General features: G+C 50.3%; 1 protein-coding gene and 2 long non-coding RNA genes across 3 annotated transcripts in view; 1 reads left to right on the top strand and 2 right to left on the bottom strand.

Moving 5' to 3' along the window:
• ANP32A (acidic nuclear phosphoprotein 32 family member A) overlaps nt 1-14,118 on the bottom strand; it is a 35,462-nt gene extending 21,344 nt beyond the window's left edge. The window contains exons 1-2 of the mRNA XM_019725634.2: nt 14,034-14,118; nt 13,263-13,381 (exon numbers count right to left, since the gene is read on the bottom strand). Of these exons, the coding sequence (XP_019581193.1) occupies nt 13,263-13,381; nt 14,034-14,118 (204 nt within the window). The remainder of the gene's footprint in view (nt 1-13,262; nt 13,382-14,033) is intronic.
• On the bottom strand, nt 11,348-13,256 carry LOC141570564 (uncharacterized). Its single transcript, XR_012494688.1, has 2 exons — nt 12,617-13,256; nt 11,348-11,758 (listed from the first exon to the last, which is right to left on the bottom strand). It is a non-coding gene; the product is annotated as an uncharacterized LOC141570564 (long non-coding RNA).
• On the top strand, nt 13,562-18,530 carry LOC109444332 (uncharacterized). Its single transcript, XR_002136839.2, has 4 exons — nt 13,562-13,902; nt 13,995-14,231; nt 16,673-17,149; nt 17,457-18,530. It is a non-coding gene; the product is annotated as an uncharacterized LOC109444332 (long non-coding RNA).

Genomic DNA, 18,530 nt, shown 5'->3' with positions numbered 1-18,530 from the left:
CAAAGAGCTAGAATCAGATCCCACTTCTGATCTGTAAGGGCAGCAGTCATAGAGCCTTGGAGTCCTACAATCTAATGGGCTCACTACTCTACCCATTTGGGCAAGTTACTTCACCTCCATTCATTCAATAAATGCTACTCCGAACCCACCCAGGGCACCAGGTGCTGGGGACCCAGTGAAAAAAGTATCCTTGCCTCCTGCCCCCAGTGTACAGTCTGGGAGGGACAAGCAGAAGGGACCACGACAACACACAGGGGGCAGTTCAGTTTGCCTCGAATATCATCTGACTCCCTGTCTGGAAATGGGTGACCGACCATACCTGCACCTTAGGGAGTTCTCAAAGATCAAATAGTAATGTTTGCCAAGCACCTAGCTTGATGCAAGGCTCATAGCAGATGGTCACTAAGGGGTAAGTCTGACTCCTGTCCCATAAGGGGTCTTGCTGGTGGCAAGGGCAGCGAGGCGTTCCAGGGAAAACACACAGCATCGCCCTGTCTGCTCCTCAACAGCCACTAGTCTTTTCTCACACAAGGTTAGAATACACTGCTGCTGGTTTTGCGGCAGCACCCAAACCCCTAAATATGTCTTAGCTTACTTTTATGGGAAAACAATGTGGCCTTCTCCCACCCCCAGACCCTCTTTAGTGTCCCTGAGTCACCGTGGGCATGCTCGTCTGCGTGCACAAGCCTTTGTGTACGAAGCGTGTCAGAGCCGAAAAGGAAACCCAGACACATTCATTAAGACTCTGGCACAGAAAGGCAAGGGCAGGCACAGGAAAGTTGATTTCACTGGGATTTCTGACAGTGTAAAATGATCATTTAAAGGAAAAAAAAAAAAATCTAAAGGAGAAAAATCAATGAACCTCACTATTTTGTTTACTTTAATGTTTTCTACTTTACAATAAAACATTTTTAAAAAATCAGAAATTTTGGCATCATCTGTATCACTTTCCTAGGGAAACAAGCGCAGCAGATTTTATGATAGAGAAAAGAAATGAAAGTCAGGAGTCTAGAGTATTTCCATATTATCAGCAGTCCCAAAGTGGCTGGAAGGAGGCAGAAGGTCAAAGATTCGAGGTTCTGTGCATACCGTGTTTCCCTGAAAATAAGACCTAGCCGGACCATCAGCTCTAATGCGTCTTTTGGAGCAAACATTAATATAAGACCCGGTCTTATTTTACTATAAGACCCGGTCTTACATAATATATAATATATAATATAATGTAATATAATGTAATACTGGGTCTTATGTTAATGTTTGCTCCAAAAGACGCATTAGAGCTGATGGTCCGGTTAGGTCTTATTTTCGGGGAAACAGGGTAGCTCTGAAGTCAATGACACGGCTTTGCACCCACGCACAGCTTCTCAGTAATATGTGACCTTGAGCTAATTACTTAACTAGCTTTCTGAGCCTCAGTTCCCCTATCTGTTAAAGTGGGAATAACCCCATTCATTTTGTAGTATTTCTGTATGGACTGAATAAGAATAGGGTGTCGGGCACATAGACACTCAACCGTTAAAAATAAACAAAACATAGAAAAGATACTTTTTCTCAATATTTGATGAAAATCTAGTGCCTTCCCTTCAGAAGCTCAAAGTAGAAGAGTAGGCATCAAATTATCCAGCCCCCGTAATACTGAAAAGCCAGTTCCCTAACAGGCTAATTAATAAACTCTTACTTCACCAGAATCTCCTTTCAAATTCATGCAGGATGTTTGCTTCTAGATGAAAACTATCAGCCAATTACGTCTCATTCTTGTCCTTGGAGAGTTATGTCAGGATTGGATTCTACCTGACTTAACTGTGGGCTTCTCCCCTTCAAGTAAGCCCTGGGGGCCCTCTGATCCTGATTCACCATCTTTGGTCACAGGCATCAGTAGGGCTCCCTAGCCCACATCAAGGCCCCTGGACCCTCAAACTAGGTGGGAGGCCCTGAAAGGTCCAGATGGAAACCAAAGCTGTACTGGGGGCCCTCCAAGAAACTGCCATTTCAGAAAGACCAATGGAAATCCCACTGTGACAGACGGCAAGAAGAGCTGTGGTTACCAAAATTGGGCCATATCTCTGCCTAGGCAGGAAGAAGACCGACTCTAGGTGGTTAGCTCTTGCCCGGAGGGCTGACTGGCAGTTACAGATGTGTTTAACATTTCTGCCCCCTACCCCCAACACACCTAGCCATAAACGAGAAAAATAAATCTATTATTAATAAATGCAATCTGGAAGTATAAATTTTTCAAAGCATGAGTCTCAAGAGGATAATAAAAGACATTCCGGGATGAAAAGGCAGAGGATCATCTGGCCAGGGGAAATGCCTAAGGTTGTGAGCGGAGCAATGGCCAATTATATTTTGTCCCTCCTTTCTATCATTTCATCTTTCCTACTAATTCCCTCATGAATTTGCATCTTAATCTTGCTGGGCCTCTGCTTGTTCATCAGCAGATGATTCCTAGGTACTTCCAGACAGCTATCTAAGGTTCGGGCTTATGGGGGCCAGAAGTCCAGTGTACGTTACTTGAGTTTCTGCTCAAATGCCACCTCCTCAGAGAGGCCTTCCTGGATTACCCACCCCTTTTAACACAGCTTTATTTGTCTTCATGGGGCCTATCACACCAGTAGTCACGTCTCTGCTTGGCTTACTGACCATCTCCCTCAATGAAATGGTAGCCTGATGTGGGCAGTACAGATGACGTGCTCATCTAGTGGAATGCTATGTGCAGAGTGCAGAGAACAGAACCCGGCACACAGCAGGCATTCAATCAATACAGGCATATCTCGGAGATATCATGGGTTTGATTCCACACCACCACAATAAAGCAGATAATGCAATCAAGTGAGTCACACGAATCTTTTGGTTTCCCAGTGTGTATAAAAGTTATGTTTACACTATACGGTAGTCTATTAAGTGTGCAATACCATTATGTCTCAGAAAAATGTACATACCTTAATTAAAATATACTCTTGCTAAAAAATGCTAACCATCCCCTATTGCTAAAAAATACTAACCTTCATCTGAGCCTGTTGGAAAAATGGCACCGATAAAATTGTTCTACGTAGGGTTGCCACAAACCTTCAATTTGTAAGAAGCGCAGTATCTGCAAAGCGCAATCAAGTGAGGTATGCCTTATATAAAAATGAATGGCCCCTCCAGGGTATTTTTTATTTGCAGAAATCACCCTCCTAACTCCCGTTAACATCAGACACTAGCCAGCCATGCTGCTCATCATCACCTGTGGCCATAAAAAGCCTCCTGGGGCTGGCACGGCATTTGCCCACACAAGTCTGGTTTCCTGCGCAGTGCACGCCTTTCAGACCAGAGCCAGACCTTGTGGACTCATGACCACTGGCCAAACTCAGAGGTATGTTTTCACTTCCATATCTGACCCTCCCCTGCGACAGCTCCCGACAATGACTTCACTGGCCACTGGAAGGCTCCAGAGTACAGAGGGCGGCTGCCTGCCCTGAAACCCTTCGCTTTTAAGAGAACGGCATTCCACTTCAGCTCCCAGGCCGGTTCCCCTCCCTCTGCCTGGAGGGCCCTCCTCTACAAGCCTCCCCAGACTCACAGACCACACCTACACAAGCAGACACACCAGCTCTCTTAACCAAGACACACAAAGGCAAGTCTGCAGCAGAGCGGCAAACTGGATGGGGGCTAAAAGGAGAACCACTCATTATGGCAGCAGGCCATCCTCTGCAGACAGGCCTCTTCAGGCCTACCAGAGACAGCTGGGGAGCTCCGCTAAAGTACATGCTTGCCCACTCTTCTCAGGCCACACCCAGGGTAGTACACCCAAATCTCCACGGGGGAAGGGGAGACATGCAGAAGTGGAAGGAACGTCCTGGGTGACTGTGATGGCCAGTTCCTGGTCCTCCATGTGGAACAGGCCTCTGTGCCAGAACAGACAGATCCTTCTCACAGGCAGCCAGAGGGGAGGCTGGAGACCACATGATGTCATCACAAAGCCTTCCTGATACACCCAGCTGCAGGGGAGTTATGATGGGTTCTGCAAGCCCTCCCGGCTGCCCTCTGGAGGGGGGAATAAAGAGACACTGACCAACCCAATGGGGAGGAGAGCCACAATGCACTCCCGTGAGGGGCCACCAGAATTGGCTGACAGAACATTGTGGCATAACCTAGAAGTTCTGGTGACTTCTACATCTCTACATCACCCGGGAAGGGCACGATTTTGCTCCCTGTCTTCCAGTGAGTAGAGAAAGATTTTCTGGAGAAGACTTTGCAGGAGCTGTTGGAATGCGAGATAAAGGCCTGGGAGGGGCAGACTGAGTTCTGCAGCCGGGAGGTGAGCTGAGAGGCAGGAGGGGCTACTGGCACAGAGCAGGCTCCAGAACAGGCTCCCAGGCCCACCGATCCTAACCCTACCACACAGGGGAAAGGCAGGCCCTGGGGCAGGGAAGTCACGGCGCGGCTGATATTGCTCCAGCCCCACATCAACAAAATATGGGGGCTATGTACCCGGCTTGGGGCCCCTCCTGACTTTTTCTACCTACTCTAGAGGCTGAGTAAGGCTTCTTTCTGGGGCAGGCAAAGACAGCTCTCCCAAGAACTGCCCCACCATACTCAAGCTCAGACACCAAGCAAGGGGCCTCCTTCAGACAGGCTGGCTCCCCACCTCCCATTCAAACAGCTTGTTCAAGCCCAGGCTGGTTAGAACCTACTAACTGTCAGGGGCTGTCCACAATACACTCCTGGCACAAACCTTATTTCTTCTAGTCCTGACAACAACCGGGGAGAAGCAGGTTTGTTCATCACCATTTTACAGATGAGGCAACTGAGGCTCAAAGAGGGCACCTGCCAGGTATCTTCAAGGAGTAGAGCTCCTAGTCCTGGGCACTGGCCACTACACCTGACCCCTTCACTTTGAGGTCCCTCCTTCTTACAAAACGCCCGCCAGCCTTCCTCTCGGTCCTCTGGAGATCGAGGCCAGGCCAGGCCCAGCCTTGCTCAATCAGTCCATCCAACACTCCCTCAGCAGCCTCTTGATACAGGTAAACGAAAAATCACAAAGTGACGAGCAGGAATGTGGGTGTGTGCGAATTGTGTGGCCGTGGGGGTGTGAGAGCCAGGCCAAAGCCTGCATCCCTGCCCCCCAGCAGGTTAAGTCTCACACCCTTCTTTCCTATTTCCTGTTTTCCTTGCTCCATTTTCCTCTCTTTTTACCTCCACTTAGTTTACTTCTTCCTACCTGCTGTGAAGTTCTGCACCTGCCTCAGGGAGGCAGCTCCCAACTGTGCTTCAGAGCCCCTTTCAGAGCCTTCTAAAAATACACAGACTGGGCACCACCCTCGGAGAGGATTCCTTAGGAGGGGAGAGCCTGGGAATTTCTTAAAATGCTCCCCTGGTGGTTCTGACACACAGCTGGGGTTGCAATCTGCCTCCCTAACCACACACCTGTTTTTTCCTCCTGTGTACTGTGCTCTGCACCCCCCTCCCCCCAAGAAACCCACACCACCACCTTTCTGTGACCCACTCCCCACAGCCCAGGACACAGGAACTGGATTCAACAAATTCAATCTGCTACACAGATACTCAAGTAGCATGCACATAACTCCCCACATCACTCTGGACCCTGGACACACAGGCCACGTCAGTCAAAGCAGGTGCCCTTCAGCCCTCCCTCCGGTCACATCATCTGGGCCTGCTGGTGAAACCAGTGGCTAAGGTGAAAAAAAGGTGGTTCCATACTGTGGTCCCTCCCCAAGATGCATGCCCTTGAAAGTAATCCCTTTAAATTTACCATTACAGGATCTCTCTCTCTCTCTTTCATGACTTCTGCAGGAGGCAGGGGAATCCGGTGATCCAGACCTTCTAGACACACGTGACTGACAGGTCCCAGCACAACTTTGCTTAAGTGCCTCACACAGAAACACCACAGGCCTCTCTCTCCTCCAGCTTTACCCTGCCCCTCCATCCCTGCTCTTCCAGCTGCCGCTCATCCTGCCTTTAACTTATGTCCAGCCTGAGGATAACAAGCAGAAGGCCGCCTCGCTCCATTGACTGGCCTAGGTCTACTGATGGAATCCTCTTACCTCAGACACTTCTGGGCCTCTCCAGACAGCTGCAGGAACAGACCAGGGGTTGGCCTTTCCTGGATCCAAAGGGATGACCTGAGGGAGTTTTAGTGGGTCACCAGACAGCACCAAGATGACACGCAGAAACAGACACTTGATTTGCTGGGGACCTCAGGCAGACCACTGGATTTTCCTCGTTTATCAAAGAAGGGTTAAGAATGCTCTCCACTCCTACCCATAACACACCAGGGCTGGGAAGATCTTAGTACGTAAGGAGGGCTTGGTAAGGCACAGCATTTCTTGTATAGCATCAACTTTCATAACTGAATTAAAAGGAAGCAACTCACTAGAGCAGTGGTCTTCTAAATGGATTGCCACACTGCGAAGCAGGAAGAAAAATGTTAGGATTTACGATACCTTTTACCTTAACCTTCTTAATTTTTAGTGTTATGTTTTATAATATACATATATTTATATGTAGTGTATGTGAATAATCCATAACTAAAAGGTAAACATACTGGCGCTCAGGTTCAAATTTTTTACTGATATGGGATATAAAAACCAGAAAAGGCTGAATTCAGAGCGCTGGACTGAGAAAGTGTGAATCACCCACCCAGAGACAAAAGCTCACACCCACCAGGGGAAAGCTGAGGGCACCAAACCGCTAGTCGTTTCTGATGCTATTTCAGTGGCTTTGTGCTTAACTTACCAGGCAGAGAGGGTGATGAAAATGACAAGTACCACAGTTCCTTCATCCAACCCACACTCGCAGAATGCCCACCAAGCGCCAAGTGCAGTGCTGAGCCCCAAGGACGCGCAGTGATGAGCAGAAACAGGTCCTTTAAATCAAGCAGCTTACCAGCTGAGCAGGAAGGGAGTCGCTAATTAAAGCACTCACATTCAGGAATGTGTAATTACAAACTGAAGCACTTTGAAGGAAATTTCTATAGGAGTTTTATGACAAAAGCACCAGACCTAGAGCTGAGGAGCGGAGAATGAAGGCAACAGTGAAGATGATTAGATGCTAAGTAGGTGACGGGGACAGTTACAGCAGTGGAGCAGACTTGAGTGAATAAAAGGTGGTGGCGACTAAGGCCAGTGCAGTGGGATGGGGGCAGGGGAAAAGCTGAGAGGCCAGCAGCAGCCAGTTCATGCAGGACCCTGTTGGTCTTACAAAGGAGTCTGGACTTTACCCTAAGAACAATGGTGTACTTTAAGTATGGGGTGACACGATTTCACCTGTGTTTTGCTAACAGCATTCTGGCTGATGTCTGAAGCATGGTTTCAAGGGGACTGTGATGCAGGGAGATTAACTGGAAAGCAGCAGAGGATACTGAGTTGAAAAAACTTCTGATGGATAGAAAGACCCTATGTGTTCATGTTAGCGGGATGCAGGACGTTACATAAGTCATGGGTTCCCTTTGAACATGTTGAATGTAGGGTATTTTGGGGACACTCAGGTGTAGACATTGGATAGGTCCTGAGCTTAGCCAAGGGGTCAGGGCTGGAAATGCAAACACAGGATGCCAGACAGCACAGTGTTCACAGCTGTAGGTGAGGGAGGACAGGACTTCGTGGGGAGGGAATACACACCGGGGCCCAAGGCCCCAGCCTGACCCAGGCCAATACTTCACGGCTGCATCAAGGGGGGCAAACAGCCACCAGAAAAGGAGGAGCAACCAGAGCTGTAGGAGGAAGACCAGAGAAAGGGAGGGGCAAGGGGAACATATCTCAGGAAGGTCAGGGTGTAAATACTGCAGCTGAGGAATCACTGAAGAGAAGACGGTGAAGGCTGTTGGGATTTTTGGAACTGTTCAGGAAGCAAAAACCAGACTGAAGAGGTTGAGGTGTGAGAGCAGTGAGGGGATGGAGGTGGTTACAGACAATTTACCAAGCTGCATGTAAAAGAGACGAGATGGGCAATAGCTACAATGAGATAGAAGAATCAAGGAAGGTTTTCTATTTGCTTTAAGAGGGAAAAAACACCCCAAGCTGGAGAAGCGTCTAAACAAGAGTGGCTAGGTGCCTGGGAAGAAGGGGACCAGAGGGCTGGCAGGGATGAGACCCAAAGGACAGCTGAGCTGGGCAGGGGTTTGGTTTAGGAATTTCTTAGGAAACCAGATTTCAATTTTCTCTACCAGGGGGTGTTGTAGGCTAGGAGGGAAAGGGTTTAGAAGGGTGGGTGGGCAATTTAAGACCAGCCTGAAATAGTTGCTGAGGGCAATAACAAAAGGAGTTGTTTATCCTTAGCAGAAACTTGGCAAAGCACTGCAGGGGCCGCTCCAGGGATGTTTAGATGCTATAGCTACACTCACACCTAGAAGCAACACATTTACTGTTGAAGTGCTTATGGAGAAAAAATAACTTCTGGCAAGTTTGAATCTCTAGCTTCTAACCTCTTTTCCCATTGAAACAAATGTTTCTTTTTTATATAATGTGTCTGTTGATTTAACTACATACCACTACACCACTACAAACTGTGGTGTTCAGACCATAACAACAATAACATGTAAGTCTGTCAGCGCTGTGTGCCAGCCTATTGATAGGTACTATCACGTGGTCATTTTAAAGCTAAGAAAGGAAGGCAGTGGCGAGGTGAACCTGCCCCCAAGTGCCACAGCTGTGGGCGGGCGGGCGGTGGGTGATGACAACGGGATGAACACCCAGGCAGTCTGGGTGGGAGCAGCAGCCAGGTACACTGCACACACCTGTCTCTGCAACCATCTCTCCTCCACGCTGGTAAATGTGGGAGCCCCCAGGGAACCTGCATAGGACGCAGCACACTGAAGGATGGAGGGCAATGGCTGTTGAGGGCACAGAGAAGGTGGGGGGGGGCAGAATATGCTTGGATGAAGGCCACTGGCACAACTAGGAACCCTGGAAGGCATCCATAGCGGGCTGGAATTTAGCATAATGATTCCCTAATGCCATGAGGAAGTTTGGGTTGGGAAAGAGCTAGGAGCTTGAGAACATGGGACCCAGAGATAAGCTGGCTTAAAAAGCAGGAGAAATCACTATTGACCCCCAGGGGACAGATTTCACAAAGCTACAAAAGGCATTCCTCCTCATTCCCCCAAGTCAAACCACAAAATATTTGTGTGTGAAGGAACCTTAATATTCATGTTTTAAATATCTTTGAAACACTAACAAGTAATGAAATCAATGTATGGGTCAAAGCCAGCACCTTTTTAATGAAAAGTGTTTTACATGTAGTCAGGGAGCTCACTGTCAGTTTTTCATGCAACACATGTATATGTATATGTACACACACACACACACACACACACATATTGGGTAATAGTGCAAAAGACAGTTCTTACTGTTAGGATCAAAAGTTTGAATGCCACTGATCTAATTCAACACCCCCTTTTTAGAGCGGAGGCTCAAAGCAGCTGAACATGCCCAAGTTAGTTAATAGCAAAGCTGAGAACAGCACTCAAGTCTCTAATAGTTCTCTGGTAATTTCCTCACCAAACCGGAATCTCCAAATGCAAATACCTCTGGGAAAGACAGTCCTGACTTGAATCTACATTAGTGACAGTGGAGTAAGCTGATCTTTTACATCTGCTGCCTGGAGCAAGTCTGGGAAAGGAGACAACAGGTGAGTATACCAGGTTGGCCGTGGGGCTAAAACAAAATAACATGGGGGTTACAGGGTGTGGCCCAGTAGGCACAGGACAGGGCCTGGTGTGGTAGAACAAAGACATTTTATCTTGTGTACAGACTTTGTATTAATATCATCAGGACAACTGGTTCTATACAAGGAGGTTGCCTCCATGTCTGGGCAGGTGGCCCAGGGCCATGGATGCTTTGCTCATCTCATTTCAACAAATTTTATTAAATGAGAAGTTCTGAACAACAGATGCCTTCACAATTCTCCATCCCTGCCAGACTCCATTTCTTTAATGAAAACATCATTGTTGGGTATTTATCATTTGTTGTATAATAAGATCCACAGTCAGGTCCATGTTTTTCTACTTGTTTGTGGGAGGAAGGCAGTGGTGATGGGGGACTAGTGGAGGGTACTTTCTAGACCAGAGAATTAACTAGAACAGGAGGTGGGTGGGTCAAAATGGTGTGTATGTGTGTGGGGGCAGGGGGGTCAGGCATGGGAGGGCATGGCAGCAAACATCTGTAAGGGAGTGCCCCCTCAGACACTACAGTAATGAGCCTCCTCCTCTTTACCAAGTAAGAATTCAGGCCAAACAACTGGGCTAATAATAAGTTCATTCAACCAGGCCTCATTACCACTCAGCATCAAGCCTGTTCCTTTCCTAAGTGACTACATACACCAAGGCAGAGAGGGCAGGAACAGCCGTAAGAAGACATCTGATGAGAAGCCCATACACTCTCCAAAAAGGATCAAAACCAACAGACCCAAGTTTTCTATTCCAATGTGGTATGATTAATTTGGACTGAAGCTCTGGGATGACCAGCCCTCAAAGCTCAATTAGGTGCCTGTGTTACAAACAAGGATTGTGTAAAGTCTGGAGTAAGTCACCTTGAAAGACTGGGACCAAGACAGGGAACTGGGAACTGTGGTTTGCTGTCCTTAAAGCAGACTAGTTATTCGGACTGGGATTCGTCCCCTTTGATTTCTCCCCCCCCCCTCCCCCCCCGGCCAACTTTATATCCATTCCTTACACTCATTCGCTCAGGAACAAGGGGCTAGAGGTAGAAAGAAGGGCTCTGAAACTTAAAGCCACTCTGCTGCTAGTTTGTTCCCCAGGAAACATGCATGGTGGAAGAGCAGCAGGCCTGAGTGAGATTCCAGGATTATCTGCGGTTTTCAATGATCTGAGCTCTGAGGGTCTGCTGTCGGCCACTGGGCACACAGCTGCTGCACCTTCCACAGACCTCAAAGCTCAAACTGTTGCAGTTCAAAGCTTCTTCCCTCTAGCTCTGAGAAGCCATGTAAAATTTAAGAGTAACTATTTAACTGCATGATATGCAAAAACCTTCGCAAGATAAAGAATTTCAGTTGGTTACAAAGAGCCTCTGGATGGAAAGGATGTTCAACTTTAAACTGGAAATAAAGACAATTTCTCTTCTGATGCAGGTTCTTGGATTGAGGCCAATTTGTACTAGGTATCAGCTAGTTAAAGGGCACACACAGAGGGTCTTAGAAATACCCCTAAAGCACCACCCAAATGAATGGCTTGCTACATGCTTAATAAAAATTTTTGAAAATTAAAAAACCCAGGTCCCAGGGTCCCTCCCTGTAATCTATTAAACCAGGGATTACCAAACTTTTTCTGTAAATCGCCAGAGAGTAAATTGACAGTACTTACACAGGAACTTTTATAATGAGAGAAAACAAATTTCCATGATTCTTTTATTGATAAAAATATACAATAATTTTGGGGAGGTTACACAGGTCTAACAAGACAAGTGGAATTTTTTTTTTTTTTGAGTAACATTTCACTTAATTGCGATTCAAAGTTGTCTTCCATATCATCAAATTGATTGCAATGTTTATATGTACAAATTATTCTTAGCTCATGGGCTGTACAAGAGGCTCCCCAAGTTATTCTGGTGATGGGCCACATATGGGACCCAATGGATTATACAATTTTCAAAGTCCTCACAGTCCAACTGAAGGACTTCTGGTTTTACAGTCGGAAGAGAACCCATTTCTGCTGCATGCTGGCTGTTCAGTTGCTCAACCTTCTCCCATCCTCAATGATTCACTCTCACAACAGGGAGGATGTCACATGGCTTGGCCTACCCTGAAGGAGTTGTTGGGAGGATTAAGTGAGATGACACATGAGGTATTATTCAAGGTATTATTCGTATACACTGGTGTACTAACAGGCTACTTGAACCCCTAGATACCAGTGACATGCCAATTCTGTTCAGTATTTTTGGCTACAGATGGAGACTAATAAAATTGGAAAATGCATTACATGCAAGATCCCATACAAATCACTGTCTGACGGTGTCTCCTGTTTGTCTTCTCATTACCCAAAACACATCTCCCAAAACCTAAAAGGCCCGAGTTGTTTCAGCCTAACAAGAGGTGACAGGCTAAACCAAACTCCGAAAGTATTTGTCTTCTCCCTTAAAATGACAATCCACAGAGCTTCTGGTCCTGAGCACCCCCAGGAAACTAACTCGCATAAGGTGGTCCCATTTCAATGCCAGAGAAATACAAAGCTCTTCCCCAAGGTTATCTTACAAAAAAGGGTACTTCAGGGGAGGAGTAGTGAATAGAGGTTAAGTATAGACTGACCGTAATAACCTGTCTTCAATTTATGTGGAGCATAGAATAACTGTACCTACCTCACAGTGCTGTTGTGGGGACTAAATTGATATGTATATTCCACTTAGAACTGTGCCAGGCACAGCATGGGTGCGATGTAAGCATTAGTTATCGTTATTATTTTAAAACGAAGAGAGGCTTAAAATTGCATGTCTGTCTCAGGGAATAACACTATCGTAGATTGAGAACCTGAGGGTCAGACCAAGCCAGTTGTCACTTACTCATTCAATGGGATGCTTATTCCCATTTTCCAGGTAAGGAAACCAACGTTCAAAAAGGTAGGTTAGGTTAATCTGCCTGAAATCACAGGGGCAGATCAACTTACCTTACTTCTTTGTGGCAGGGGGGATTCAAACTCAGATCTGTGTGGTTCCAGAACCCAGATTCACTGTGGACCCAACCCCCAAACTCAAAACTACCACCAGCAGCAGCAATCCAGCAACAACACATAACTGACCGTGACTATCCAGAGCTCACGCTCAATTTTCTGCCTGTGGATTCCTGGTTGGCTTGCATAAACCGGAGTTAATATCAGGCTACTTGAACCCAATTAGGCAGTAAGTCAGACTGGAAAACATCATGCGATGTATTCCAAAGGTCAAAGTTAAACCTGGCTTCCTGGGCAGCCTTTGCCGGGCACTGCCATGAAAGCTAGTCTCCAAGGAGACATCAGTTTAACCGTGAGGAGGTGCCCAACCAGCACCGTAGCGCTTCAAAAAGTCCCAGAGATGGCAGCGAGGTGACGCCTTGCCTGCATCTGCAGTCAATAACCAGGGAAAGGCATCACTTACTTTTTAAAAAGCAAACCTTATTCCTTTTTCTTTTCGGTTTAGGGTTACATTTACTACTGTAGCTGCCTTCCCTTGGTAAAAAAAATTAAAAAGGAAAAGGGGTAGAGAAGCGCGAGGTGGGCTCCCCTAGCAGCCAGCAGGGCACTGCAACACCCACCTGAAACACGGAGCCAAACCTACCTGCCCGGAGAGCCCAGCCCCGAGGGCGTTTCCCCAACACCTCGACAACTCGTCCCTCCCGGGTAAGCTGCTGCTGTCCTTGGCTTCAGTCAGGGCCGCTAGAGTCGCGTGCTCGCCCCCTCCCAAAAAAGAAACCTTCCGTTCAATTCCCCCCCCCCCACCGTCCTATCAGTTCTGCCAAAAGAATAAACAACGGGGCGATCGGTTCGTCCTCAGGGCCACATTTAACTAAAATGCCTGCAGGAAGAAGGGCAAAATACTGGAGAGAAGAGGGGCGGGGGAGGGAGGGAGGGAGCGCGATGGGGGTTGGGGGGAGCACTCGCACGGAGGATCATCGGCCTCCCAGTGCAACGGCTGCCTGTACGCTCCAGCAAAGCCTCAGGCCGTTGGCACCGGGAGGGAACCCCCATCGGGGCCTAGAGCACGACTGCAGGTATCCGGAGCCGGCTCTCCCTGCTGCCTCCACGTCCGGGGCCGTCTGGGTGATGGCGCAAGACTCTGCTCCCCCCACCCCCCACAGCGACAACAGCCGCGGTGACAAAATGGCAGCCCGGCACCCGGCAGGCAGTCGTGCCACAGGCGAGCAGGGCCCGGCGGCCGCCCCTTCGGGCTCGGCCAATAATGCCTCGGCACCTCTCGGGCTCGGCCTCAGGAGGGCCCGACCGTTAAAAAAATAATAAATAAAACACCTTCAGCTCTAAACCAGCTCGAGACGCCCAAAGGTCCGCCCAGGGGCCATCCTAGCACGCCCGCACCCCGGCCCGCACGCACCAGGCTTGGCCTCCCCGGCGCCGGCTCCCCGCATGAAGCCCTGAGCCCGCATTCGGGGACCCGCGCCCGGCGCCGGCCGCGCCATGGGGGAGGGGCGGGGCGGGCCGCGCGAGACCCGAGAAACATGGCTGCTCGTCCTGTTTCAGCGTCGCGCTGTGGCCACCAGCCCTGGGATCTGAGTTGGGAGAGGCTTGGAAGGTGGGTGTGTGGGGACCCAGGGGGCCAGCGCGGCGGGCAGGATCGTAGGGGACACTCTGCGGGAGCTATTTGTCTTAAAAACGTTAAAAAAAAATAGTTCCTCCTCCCCCACCCCTTTTGTCCCTCATTAGCTAGCTTTCTCCCCAAACGTGCAGAAAGTGCCCCCTCCACTCCCTGCGCCGCACCCCGCCTCGAGGCCGGGGGCAGGCGTGTGGGCAGGGAGCCTGGGCGGCGAGGGGGCGAAGCGTGAGAAATCGCTCCCAGCACGGCGCGGCGCGCTCCCCTCCCCCAGCACACACTCGGGGAAGTTTAAAGAGCCGGTTCGACCCGCTTTTGAGCTCGCTCCCAGTTGGCCAGCAGTGTGGATAGGGTTGGCCCCGCGATCCTCGTCTCCACACCCACCCACCCACCCATCGCGACCCCGGCCCCCAGCTTGGCGCCCTTCCCCCTCCGCACAGGGGGCTTCCGGAAAGTACGCGGGAAGACCGCGGATCGGGCCCCCTCCCCCATCACCACACCCAGCCCCCAAATCCTCCCGCTCCGCGTCGGAGCCGGGATGAAACCGACCAGAGAAAAGCAAGCCGCCGGCAAATTGTTCGCGGCAACTCCTGCCTGCTCCGCGTCGGGCACCCCTCCCCACCCTCCACCACCCCCTCCCCGCCCTGCGCGCCATCAGGCACTGCACGTCTACAGTCCACAGCTGCGTTATGATGGGGGGAGACACAAAAAGGATCTTGTTTTCAAAAGTATCACTCAGGTTTGGGGGAGGAACTAGAGAAAAGAGGAAGCAAGGCCTGTCTTCGCCAAGGATTCGGGTTTTCACCCGCTGGAGGGGCGACAGGTCAGCGCACAGTGCTCCCCCAACTCCCAACTCTGGAACCCTGGCCACAGAGGCTGGAGCGGCGGCCCTCGCGCCCGCGCTCTCCTGGTCCTCCAAGGGGCCACTAGGGGAGTCAGCCAGCGTCTCCGCCCCAGACCCGGGGTCTGCTCCGCTGAGCCGCCAACTCGCATAAAACAGTTTGAAAGCGACAGGGTGCCAGAAATAAAAACTAGCGTTCAAGTAACCCACCCTGGCCTAACCCCCTCCTCGGGGGTGGGCTTTCGCCCAGCCTCCCAGTTCCCAGCCGTGTAAGTTTCCTCCGGCCCTACTCCCGCCGCTGCCCAATCAATAACGGCGACAGGAAGGCAAACTCCCATCCCGGAGCTGCGTGTTCGCTATGCCCGCATCAATCTGGACCCAGCCAATACCCACCACGGGCACCAGCTCCGGGCATCTCGCGTCCTGACAAAGTTTCCCGTGCCCATTTATTAGCCAGGCGCCGAATGGCTACCGAGGAGCCCACCCTAGAGAAAGACCGGCCGGGGGCGGCTCCAGAGCTCGAAGGATGGCATCTTGGGGAGGCCGGAAGGAACAGGGGCGAGGGGGGACCGGGACGTTGCCTTTGGGTAACTTGCAATAGCGATCGCTCGAGGTGGGGAGGCGCGGGGATTATCTGAGCCTTTGCACGTTCGAAAATCCCTCCCCCCTCCTTCCAATTTATCCTCCCTTCGGAAGGAAAGGAAGAAACATCAGCATCTGGCCCGAAGGTGGGGTGGAAAGAGTGAGGGAGAAAGAGGAGAGGAAGGGAGGCAGAGAAAGGGAGGGAGGGAGAGAAAGGGCGCGTTCACGAACACTACAAAGTTACAAATATGGCTCCCCCGTCTCTCGCCTCATCACTGCAAAGAAATGAAGACGCACTTTAAACTCGAGCCATTCCCAACTCCACTGCAGCCCCCTCCCCACGCGCTCTCCCCGGGGGCCTCGGCCCACATTTATCAGAAACTAAACCGGACTCGCGAAGCCCAAAACTTATTGTGTGTGCGCGAGCGAGAGAGAACGGGAGGGGAAAGGCGCGGGAGGGGGGCGGAAGGGGGGATTCATTTATAAAATATAAGCCCCTTTTTTTTGTTGTTAAATCCGGGAGGCAGCCCCTCTCCTCCTCCTCCCTCGTTAATCTTTCCCCCAGTCGGAGTCATGGGAGCTGCGAGCTCAGATGGTGATTTTTTGCCTCATTCTCTCCGACCCAAACGCGTGCGCCCGCTGGCCTCCGATGGGTGCACACTCGCACGCACACTCTCGCACCCACAATCGCACACGCGGGAGCACACGCACAGGTAGTCACACACCAAGGGCAGCGGCGGCAGCAGCAGCCGGAACATGCTCGGATGGCATTGCAACCCCCCAACCTTGCAATTCAATTGCAGTCCGACCCCCAAACCCACACCTCCCCGGCTCCCCCCTCAAAAAAAAGTGCCTCCCCCCAACGCACACACACACACAAAGTAGGAGAATGGACCGATAGAGATATTTTTGGCAAATGCTCACATCAGAGGGCGTCCTGTTCCGCAGCTCTAAATGAATCCGTTTGTCCATGTCCATCTCTCGCGCTCTCTCTCTGCAGAGGCTCCCGCGCCGGCGGAATTCAATCAATAAACCCCGAACCCACGGCCGCGCGTTTTAGGACTTTGAAGGATCAACCAGCTCCGCTCGGTTCTCGAGCCCCCAGCACCCGCGGCGCACACAAACCTGATCAGCCTGGAGGCGGGATCTGCGGCCCCGCAGATGAGTGGCAGCAGCTTAAGCCAATCACCACAGAGGGTCTCCGGGCAACAGCCAGTGGCGGCGGCGGCGGAGGGGGAAGGGACCAATGGGCGGGCTGCGCAGCCGGTCAGGGAGGCTCAGCCATTTGGTTGTGGTGCCGGAGACGGACCCCTTTAGATTTCGGGGCGGCTGAGGAGCGCGGTGGCTGCTCCTTGGCTGAGCGAGGGGGGTGGGAGGAATGGCGGGGGAAGGGAAGGTGACTGTGCCTCGAGGGCCGAGCCGCCCGGCCTTGCCAGCCCGCCGCGGCCTCAGCGTTTGGCCGGGGGCGGGGCCGCAGGTGCGTTATACATGGGGGAGGGGTGCGGCCGGAGGGGTCGGGTCGGGGTCCTGGCGGGTCAGAGGGTTGTGTTGGGCCGCCCTAGGCCTGTGTGCACTGCCCAACGGGGTTGCGGAAGGAGGCGGGCGATGCGAGGTCTGGGGGGGCCGCGGGCGGCCCGGCGGCAGGCGGATGAAAGGCCTGGGAAGGGGGGGAGGGGTCAGGGGTGCAGTGGGGGGAGGGGCGGGTCATTTTTCTGGGTCCGGCGGGCCGAGCTGGTGGTTTGTGGCTGATGCCCCCCACCTCTTCCTTTTGCTCCCACCCCCAGCTGCGGCTCACAACCCGCGCGCCCCTTCGCCTCCCGCCTTGTCCTAGTCCAGCCGCGACCATCGCCGCCCCTCTAATAAATAAGTAAATAAAAGCAAGATGCGTCCACCTTTGGATGACTTACCTCGCGGGCTCTACCCTCTCCACGGAGAGGCATTTCAGTTTGCTGTCACATGAGGTCAGCTTGGAAGGAGAGATCACCAAGAGGCACCCGGGGAACTTGTTTAGTCAATAAATGAATGAAGACCATGAATTAAGATATGTTGCTAAATGTATTGAATATTAATTAAAAAGTGTGAAAAGGAAGGTGCTAATAACTCCTGGTTTTCTGGACCAAACGTAATTTATGGGCTTCATAGACCTAGTGAAAAGAAAACGGCGCAGAGTTTATTCTAATCGTCCTTCTGAGTCATATGTTTCGATTTGGATTGCCAAAGAGACTATTTTCAGTACTTTCTCCAGGTTTTTCGGTTTGCTTACTTTGGGTTTTTCGAATCACAGTTGTAAAGAGACCTTAAAGCCTTAATTCCCACTGGGTTACCAACTTCTGTGGGAAGGCCTAGGACTTTGTCGGGTACTAAGTTGGCTGCCTGTGGCTGTTAATAAATCATGGGGATTGTTGTTAAGGATAGATACATCTTTACCTTTCTATACAACTGTTTTTTTAGTGATTTTACTTCTACACATCTACACGCCATACACTCTAAGGTGGTTTTTGCTTTTGGATAAATGTATTTATTTTTCAGGGAAGTGGGTTCAAGAGACAGAAAAACCAATATGTATGTTGCAAATTTGAAATGTTACATAACACCAATACAGTTTCTTGAACATATAAAATTTAGAAGAGAAAAAGTGACAGAATGTAAATAAAACACACATACAGAATGCTTACACTGAGGAAGAAACTGTAGGAACTTAAGTATTGTAACCGGATGAATTGCAAACATAAAATCCTGCAACTAATCATTTTACCCAGTAAATTCAGATAAAATAAGTGGAATTTGGGAAGTGATGATGTTTATTCTTTGAGTAGCTGGGAAATGGATAATAAAAATGGGAAGTCATTGTTTTATTT

Source organism: Rhinolophus sinicus, linkage group LG03 (assembly GCF_036562045.2).
Source record: "Rhinolophus sinicus isolate RSC01 linkage group LG03, ASM3656204v1, whole genome shotgun sequence".
NCBI lineage: Eukaryota > Metazoa > Chordata > Mammalia > Chiroptera > Rhinolophidae > Rhinolophus > Rhinolophus sinicus.
Note: the sequence above shows the minus strand (reverse complement) of the source record. Positions and strands in the feature narration are given on the sequence as shown.